This window comes from Palaemon carinicauda, chromosome 5 (genome assembly GCF_036898095.1).
Source record: "Palaemon carinicauda isolate YSFRI2023 chromosome 5, ASM3689809v2, whole genome shotgun sequence".
Classification (NCBI taxonomy): domain Eukaryota; kingdom Metazoa; phylum Arthropoda; class Malacostraca; order Decapoda; family Palaemonidae; genus Palaemon; species Palaemon carinicauda.
In genome coordinates, this window is record NC_090729.1 from 151,067,727 (window position 1) to 151,077,615 (window position 9,889).

The 9,889-nt window shown below is 42.0% G+C and overlaps 1 protein-coding gene across 1 annotated transcript; it reads right to left on the reverse strand.

Annotated features, from left to right (window-relative positions):
- Positions 1 to 2,125: 2,125 nt before the first annotated feature.
- LOC137641205 (uncharacterized) lies at positions 2,126 to 4,978 on the reverse strand. Its single transcript, XM_068373641.1, has one exon. The coding sequence runs from the start codon at positions 4,976 to 4,978 to the stop codon at positions 2,126 to 2,128; it is 2,853 nt and encodes a 950-aa protein (XP_068229742.1).
- Between the last annotated feature and the right edge of the window lie 4,911 nt (positions 4,979 to 9,889).

Genomic DNA, 9,889 nt, shown 5'->3' on the forward strand with positions numbered 1-9,889 from the left:
TTGGTTCTGGACTCAGAACCTGTTCTCTCTAAATCGTCTGCTATCCCAGATGAACTGGAAAGGACTCTTTTTTCCATTGTTGAGATGTTCCAACAAATTCAAAGGAAGCATGATGAGAAGGAAGCTGCAATGAAACTGGAGATACGCAGACTTGCAGCATCACGTGGGCCCCAGAAGCGGCTCAGTGTGAAGGATCTTCCTTTGTGCTCGAATACCAATCCTTGGAAGTATGCCAAAAACATGCCAATGATAACCGGGAAGATTGTGATATAAAAAAAAAATGGGAGCAATTCCCTTGAAAGAAGTGGAATTTCGGCCCAACAAAGATTCTTATCCGGACTGCTATGTCCGTCTTAGGAAGGAGCCAGCCTCAAAGGAGGAGACGGAACCGAAGGAGGTCATAGTTTTTTACCATAGTAAAGCTCAGACGTTACTAGCGAGCTCAATGAAAGAGAGGGGCTTCACTAACTCAAAAGTGCCCGCCTTGAGTAAGAAGCTTCCCTCCTTTGTGGCCTCTCCTACCAGAGCCTTTCCCTTCTTGGAAAAGGGATATAAGGCAGCCTTAAAGGCACTGGAGGCAGGGAAACAGTGCCCCTCCTTGGAGGAGTGCAAGCCGTTATCTCTGACCTTGCCCTTGGACCAAGAAGACTGGAAGGACGTACACCTTACCTTCTCAGTCGGGAAGCTGGAAGCTGATATTGCTGAATGCCAGTTCGGTGAGGCACTTCCTAAACTGTCGAAGGTTCTCTTGTGTAGAGAGCAAGAGACAAAGGAAAGACTTGCGGCGTCGATGTTGTTGCAAACGACACTAGAAACGATGGCAAGTGACCCCAAAAACCAGGACATGTTCATGGTTGGGGCCAAAACCCATCTGGCCACAGTTACGAAGGTTTCTCTATAGCTTTATTAAAGCGAGGAGAGCCTGTAGGGAGTTCGTGTTCACCTCGGCTGCGGTGAGGCACGAACCGAGTAAACTGATCTCCTCTCATATCTGGGGTAAAGAGCTCTTTCCCAATGAAGTGGTTAAAAAGGTAGTAGACAAGGCCGCCACGGAGAATAGGAACCTTCTCAAAAAGTGGGGCTTAGATCTTAGGAGAAAGTCTTCTCCGGCTGAGGGTCCCCAACCCAAATGGAAGACAAATAGGCCTAGGCCATCCTCTCAGCTGGCTAAACCCTACCAAAAGCAACATCAACAACAACTTCCTGTGACCGCGGTGCCTCAGATAGTGGCACAACCTCCAACCACGTACAAGCTGGTACCTCAACAAGTGGCGACACCATTTGCTTTTGGATTATAGGGCGATGTCACGCGGTGTTCCACCCCCCATCGAGCAAGGAAACGCCATAATGTTGATGAAGCGAACTGCGGTCCTCCATCCGTTTTCAGTACTACAGGCACACCAGTGTCTGAAAAAATTGGCCTCAACAAACTAATTAGTTGAGCTGCAGAAGCTGATCCATTGCACGAAGATACATACGGCCAACCTGACAGGCGATCAACGTACACAAGAAATGTCTTGCCAGAGATATGAAAATAATCAGCAGACACGGACTCAAATACTCTGCTTGGCAAGTCTTCCTGCATCAAAGGCTCATTCCTCTGACTTGGTAACAGCTCTCGGCAGCGAGAACAAGAAGTCACTATGTTCTCAATGTCCCTGTCAATCCCTGGCCAGTATATAGTCTGGCGTGCTCGACGCTTGGTGCGGTCTACTCCTTGGTGAGCATCATGTAGACACCGCAAAGTTTCGCTACGCAGGCTGCGAGGTATGATAAGTCTAGGTCCATAAACTATCAAACCATCATCCATGGCCAGCATGTCCCGAATTCCCCAGTATGCTCGCAACTCTTCTGGTAAGCTATGCTTATGATCTGGAAATCCTTTCATTATTACATCTCTTAATGACAGATATTCACCATCATGTGCAGAAGCATCACGAATCTTATCCAGCGTCTGGTCCCATAGAAGTGCTAACCTTATGCCCTCCTCACAAGTAGCTAATAAAGACAATACAACAGCAGCATGCAATGGATCTGGATCATCCAGCACATCATTGTCCTCAACAAGGCTCTGAACTGGTGAACGAGAGAGTGCATCCGGCATGCTGTGACATTTCCCACTTTGCTACCGTGCAGCAAAAGTAAATCTGCAGAGTTTCATTCTCATACGCTGCAGTCGAGGATTTTCTATTTCTCCAAGAAGTTTTGAATTGAGAATAGGAACAAGTTGTCGATGGTCTACTACCAGGTCAAAATAAGGCAAACCAGCCAAGTAAACACTGCATTTCCTCACTGCCCAAAGTACAGCAGCCATCTCAATCTCAATTACGGCATACCTAGTTTCCGCATCCGTTAAAAACCTGGATCCACACTGGATGAGCTTCCAAGCCTCTCCATGCTGTTGCAGCAAAACAAACCCCATACCTTGCAACTTGGATGCGTCAGTTTGAAGCATAGTAGGTAAAGATGCATCAAAATGAGCCAAAACAGGAGGAGCTATGAGTGCTTCTTTAGTTTTCTTGAAGGCCACGTCATGCTGAGGGGTCCAGCACCCCTCATTCCGAGGTTTAAGCAGGTCCCTGAGTGGCTGTGCAGCTGCTGCAATCGCAGAAGAAAAGCTCCCAAGCTGATTGGTTAAACCCATGAATGACCTGAGATCAGTGATATTTTGTGGCTTTGGAAATTCAGCTATGGCTCTCACCTTCCGAGAATCCACACTATAACCTTCATGATTTATTCTGTAACCACAAAATTCAACATTAGATTGAGCAAAGAAAATTTTGTCTGGATTTAAGGTCACTCCAAATTTGTCACATTTTTGCACAAGTGTGATCACATGGGCTAAGTGGTCACGGTAACTAGAATCATACACCAAAATATCATCAACAATTTTGACAGTGCGTGGAATATCTCCCAAAGCTTGATCTCCTTGACGATTGTACTCATCGTCAGATGATACAAGCCCCATTACAGCTCGTTTGAATTTGTAACGTCCCCAAGGTGTGATGAAGCAAGTAAGATCCTGATCTTCTTCAGCAATCTTTATTTGGAAGTATCCCATCTTCGCATCCAAAGTAGTGAACCACCTGGCTCCAGCATCCATTGACGATATAGCATCATGCGGGGATCGAACTGGATATGTAGGTCTGCGCACATAGCGGTTAAGTCTTGTAAGGTCCACACACAACCGCACACCACCCATCTTCTTTGCAATAGGGACCATCGGATGACACCATTCGGTGGGGTAATCAACCTCACCAATGATATCCTTAGCAAGCAAGTCATCTAGCTGAGCTTTAATATCCGATCTCCAACAATACGGAATGGTGCGTGGTGCGGTCACTGCAAAAGGATGTGCATCTGCTGACAGCTGAATCCTCATAGGACCTCTCTGCATTTCCCTTAGAGTAGCTGAAGCATCAAATACATGAGGATAAGCAGAAATGATGGAAGCTGCATGTTCTGCACGCTCTGCTTCTGTAGGGTCTCTGTTGTGTGGCCATCTTGGCAATGCCATTGGTACAGACACCAAATTGCAGGTACTTGCAGACTGCACAACATCCTGTGTATTAGAAATCACTTGTGGCTCCAAAACCTTCCTGGTTCTCGATGCTATATGCGGTTTCGACACTGAACATGTAACATGCTGTATTTGCTCTGGAAAGTTTTCTGGTAATATTCCCAGCGCTATACAATCAAACCAGCTCAGAAGTGCACCTTTCACTTCCTTGACGACTGATATAACTGTTGTCGTACTACGATTCCCCAAAATTAAAAAAGCCTCAAAAGTACCCATGTTAGTGAGAGGTTGACGACCTGCTGCAATGAGACCACCCATAACAATAGGCTCCAGTGAAGTCTCATGAATTCCAAGAGATTTAGCGTTCCCAAGTCCCATCACAGTTGTCTCCGCTCCAGAGTCAGGTGTCCACATAACCGAACTTGATCCTTTGGGGTGAGTGGTACTGATGCAAATCTGAGGGGTTGGACGTGATGACGCACAGTTGCTGTAAACATCTCCTATGACACGATATAGATTTTGCTTTGAAGGCTTGAACGTGCTTTTATTATTCGTTTTCTTCTTTTGAGAAGACAGTGGCTGTCCCTTTGACCTGCACACCACTGCAAAGTGGCCTTTCTTACCACATTGTTTGCAGTCCCTGTTTAGAGCCTTGCATGCCATCTTATCAAGATGGCGCTCGCCTCCGCACCTAAAGCATTGCTCCTTTAAATGGGCTGCCTTCTGACCTTGCTTGTATTGGGACACTCTTGAAACATTATACTTTTCACTGCCCCGAATAACAGCACGACTGGCATTTGCATTTTCCGATGCTCTGCAAATATCAATAGCCATCTGCAAAGTGAGCTTCTTTTCTTCTAACATACGTTTCAAAGCCTCTTCATCTCTGGTTCCAACGACGATCCTGTCTCGTAATCTGCTGTCCATGCAGGTTTCACAAAAATCACAGAAAGAAGCAATCTCTTTAATGCCGCACAAAAAATCATCGAAGGTCTCGTGCAACTCCTGGACTCTTGTATGAAAGTCGCGTCGGTCCACGATGACATTCCTTTGGTTGCGCAAGTGCAACTCCATGGCATCCAATATAGTCTTCAAGTCTGCTCCATCACCCAGTGAGAGACCATATCTCAGAGTGCGAGTCCAATCATCGTCTAACACGGAAATCAATGCTGATCGCTGCTCAGCAAGAGAGAGAGATGACATTCTTGTCAACACTGCATGTCCCTCATACTTATGACGCCACGAACCAAACTCTTTAAGAGATACAGAAGACGACAAGTGTGGTGCAAGAACTGCCCTTGCCTGAGACTGATTCCTATGATGTCCCGAGGTATCAGCAAAACCCTCTAGAATTGCGGTTAAACGTTCTTCCCTTTTCGTAGCTGCTTCTTGGGCATGATGAGCCATCTCTGCTTGCTTTGCCACAAGTGCTGCCAGTTGCTCGATTTGCTTCTCCATCGTGTACGGGTACTATAAGATTTAACACTGAACTTCTTGAACGACAGTAGACAGCATAAACAAACTCACTGCGCCATGTTGTATTTCTGTTTCATGGCAGGGCAAGAGAGAACACAGATTTCGTTATTTCATATATTATGTAAACTTAACTGTATGGCAGCTTAACAGAAACTAAATATACATTGTAGATTTCAGTAATAGGTAAACAGTAATAACAGTAATAATTACAGTACTCAACAGTTTGAGTAAAACGTACAATTATAATAAATACATTGTTACGCATAAATACAGTATGTAGTTATACAACTAATTACACCAAAGTGTAGTTGGCAATCTCACAGAATCAAACGCGCGAAGAGACCTAATAAGACCACTACAACTCGACTGCGAACGCTTCTCAAGCCGTGGTCCAATGTCAAGCAATTGAAAAAATCAATACTTCTTCAACCTCCTCCCCCATCAGTAACTATCCACACAGATGCTTCAAAGGAAGGCTGGGGAGGTTACTCTCATCAGTGGAGAGTCCAAGTAGCTTGGTCCAATCTTTCCAAGTCATTTCACATCAACTTTCTAGAAGCCATGGCAGTACTTCTGACACTAAAGAAAGTTTCTCCTCGTCACTCGACCCACACAAGACTGGTTCTAGACAGCGAGGTGGTAGTGAGATGCCTGAATCGACAAGGGTCGAGGTCACCTCAAATCAACCAAGTGATGTTGGTCATATTCCGTTTGGTGGAAAGGAAGAAATGGCACCTGTCAGCAGTTCACATTCAAGGGTTCCGCAATATGACAGCGGACGCTCTATCCAGATTTACACCTATAGAGTCAGAATGGTCCCTTGATGCAGGATCGTTTTCCTTCATCTTGAGTCAAGTCCCAGAGCTGCAGATAGACCTCTTTGCGACGAAAGACAACAGGAAAATAGATCGTTACGTGTCCCCATACGAGGATCTGCTAGCGGAGGCAGTGGACGCTATGTCCCTGGACTGGAACAGATGGTCCAGTATTTATCTGTTCCCTCTGCACACCCTCGTTTTGAAGGTCCTCGATAAGCTGAGATCCTTCTAAGGGAAAGCAGCAATAGTGGCCCACAAGTGGCCAAATTCGTACCGCTACCGGATCCATCCCTGTCTCAAGGAGTACAGAAGTCGACTGTCTTTGCTTCATCACAGAAAACACGGAACCTACATCTCATGATTTTCTCTCCTTAACAATGAGAAAAAGATTCGGTGTTAAAAGTCAGTTCAGACTTTTGGAGGAAACCAGAAGACATTATGAGGCTTCAGGGAAGAAACAGATATCCCTTGTCAAGGCGAAGAAACCAAAAGAAATCTCGACAACACAATTCTTTTGTTCAAGTCTGCCTTGACAAGACAGATACCATATGCCTTACAGGTCATCCTTTCTAACGACGTTTTAATGAACTACAAAGGCCCATGCTAGGCTTAGCCCTTCAGCGCCTCCAAGGACCCTTTGCATGGTCAGTAGATACGATTCTTCATTGTGTATAAATAATGAACAATGAGGAATGCGCTTAGAAGGCCTTGAATTTTAAGTCATATTTCTGCTTGTACTCGCTTTGTGAGCCAGAGTTAGTAAAATAGTGGCTCTCTCTATAGAGGAAAGCCACGTCCAGTTCTTGGAGGGAGAACTGAATCTATTTCCAGACCCAACGTTTCTTACCAAGAACAAGCTACCCACCAACAGGTGGGGTCCCTAGAGAATCTGCCCTCTGAAAGAAGATGTATCTCTATGTCCAGTGGAGTGCCTAAGGTCTATCTTCATAGAACTTCAGACTTTATGGGAGGACAGCTGTTCAGAAGAGGAACCCTGGGTTCAAAGTTTTCTATAACTAAGGGCGAAACTCACCTGTGTCATTCGCAGATCAGATCCAGACAGTACACTCATTAGTCATGATCCGAGGAAAGTTGCTTCTTCCATAAAATTTCTTTAATTATATGGACTTTGAACATCCTTGTTTGTACACTGGCTAGTAATCATCCAACGTGTTCTTTATACACTATGCGAAGCTAGTGGAGCAACTTAAGAATTCTGTGGTAGCAGCAGGTAGAATTCTTTAACCGTCTGTTTTAAATCTGCGAGGAACAGTGTAATTATTTTGGGACGATTAATTAAGAAGGTGCGTGTGTAGTCACTGTATGTTACTACACCCTGAGCGAAAGGCCACGAAAGTATCCTTACAAACTGTTCCATTGTCGTCGGTGAACTATAGCATAATACGGACACTTGTGCCAAGCATTTTTTACTCTAGTGTAAATAAACAGTATACAGACTATATCATTATTACTTATAATTCAATTGAAGTGGCAAATCTGTTTCCTAGTAGACGAAACAATATTTTCTGTTGACTGCTTTTCTTTATGCTTTGACGCATATCATCCACGTTTTACAAATTTTATAAATGTTGATCTGATATGTACGTTTATTAAATTTTAGTAAACTAGTTCATAGTGAGCCCTGCTTCTTATTCGCCCACACTCATTTTATTAGAAATATACTGAGCATTAAGATTTAAATGTGGATATTTTTATCACGGTATGTCTTTTAAGACTGTTCCCTGATTCAAGCGATAGTCCACTCACTCTAACCCTTTCTTGGAAGGGTTGACGTGGTACCTTTGACGGGATAGTGGCAAAGAAGCAAAATTTGTTCCTATGCGGATACAACAATTATCCAATAGTTTATATGAGTAGTCAAATTGGGGAAGGTGTCACAAATTCATACTGACATTGGTGACTCTTATACAAACTTTGCTTTATATTGTATAGGGCGAGACCACTATACAAGCTTGTCATTTTGTCATCCATAATTATTATGTACTCCTCGAGACTTTTTCCAGAGTCTAGTTCAACTCTTCCCTGTAGGGGGCAGGAAGCACTAACATTGTTCATGCTTAGTTGAAATGATGTATGACGGTAACATCATAGGTCTCTAGGTCTAGACGGAAAAGGAAAATACTTTCTTGAGAGTACGGCACTGATTGAGAATCCACAGATACAGTAATGCTCTGGTAAACTTCCATCAGGACGACATGGCCTGAGCCCAAAAAACGGATTTTGAGCGAAGCGAACAATCTATTTTTGGGTGAGGTAACCATGTCGTCCTGATGGACCAGCCCTTCCTTTTATTGTACAAGGGATTATTGACCCCTCCCTATAATACAGTATCTGTAACACCTCGTATATCGCTACAAGGAATAAAGAGGGCACTACCGCCTTCATCAGATAAACACTGGAAACGGAATAGGAGAGAAGCCTTATGAGCGGCTCTCTTTTCATTCTCGTTTCAGATTCTTGTCACTGTAGCCCCTCAAAGTGTTAATACTGTTCGGGGTGAAGATAGCTATGTGACGTGTCAAGAATATGTCCTCTGATATTATGAGATATCCCTGTGAGATTATTTAGGGATATTCGCTCCAGGAGTTAGAATTCTGGATACCTTAAGGTAAAATTCTCTGGGAATATCACTGTAGTCAAATATACCCTAGAAAGCTATCTATTAGGAACTTCCATCAGGATGACATAGCTACCTCACCCAAAAATAGATTTTTCGTTTCGCTCAAAATCCATTATATATACGTACATACATATATATAAACAATATAATCCTCAGTACAATTCCATTTACTTGGATCCAAGCATTTAATTTTATGATATATGAATATTATAATGAATTAGGCACATTAAGAAAACTGGGGATTATTCTAAAATATTTTTTTTTTACAACACGTGTACCATTGATTGCAACAAAATTCTCTGTTGATTACAATATTTATGTATTAAAATGTCCTATTGACATAGTCACTGCTTCATCTGAAAGTGGTTTGATACAACGAAAAACACCGAAAGAAAACATCTGTATTCCAAAAAAAAAAAAAAAAAAAAAAAAGATGGCAGTCATTTTATGGCTTACACCATATCCGCTTTCTTCGTACTCACTTTATACACCCACACACAAAATCCTCTTTTGCGAAACCTGAACCAGTCATCCAATATAATCCCAATTCTTTCCTATTTGACTTTCCTCCGGTACGTCCTGAATATCAATGTCGATTCCTTATTCAACCCTCTGAATAAACTGTAACCCTTTGAAGACCTATCTTTCTCAAGACGGGTATTAAAAGTGCATATATTATCCATCTAAATTCTGTAATGTATTTATATACATGAATAAATATATAAAATATACACACAAAAACTCTTTTAACGCACACATATATACTGTATTTATTCATTCATACACACACACACACACACACACACACACACACACACACATATATATATATATATATATATATATATATATATATATATATATATATATATATATATATATATATATATATATATATATATATATATATATATATATATATATAAACAAAATCCGCATAGGATGAGTCAGTTCCTTCATCTCAATATACGCCTATGTGCCAGAATATTTTACATGCAATATACATAGTTGCACGGAAACTTAAATTATCGAAATTTTGAGTACCAAAAAATTAATAATACTCTAGCATAGGTGTACTAGCACGTGGCCCTTACTACAGTATAAAACTTACCTTGCTTCACTGTACACCCTATAAGTAATAATGTCCTTGTTACCCTCACAAATCGAAATTTGTGTACTTACGTCCACCTGAAAGAGGAAAATTCTTTATTTTAATTTCAATTGTAAAGAATATTTTGTAAAAGAAAGTTTGTTCCTGTTATATTTCATTAAAACACACACACACAAAAAAAAAAAAAACTCAATTTATAGGAGGTAACATGGCACTTTTCAAAGACTGCTAAGATTAATTACCCTATTGAACGCACTTCAGTCATATTCACATTGTTAATAAAAGACGAGTCTCAGTTTATCTCTTATAAGCCCATTTCTTGC

Bases quoted from the DNA above. Each gene is read 5' to 3' on its own strand.
- LOC137641205 (XM_068373641.1), bottom strand. From the start codon at position 4,978: ATGGAGAAGCAAATCGAGCAACTGGCAGCACTTGTGGCAAAGCAAGCA.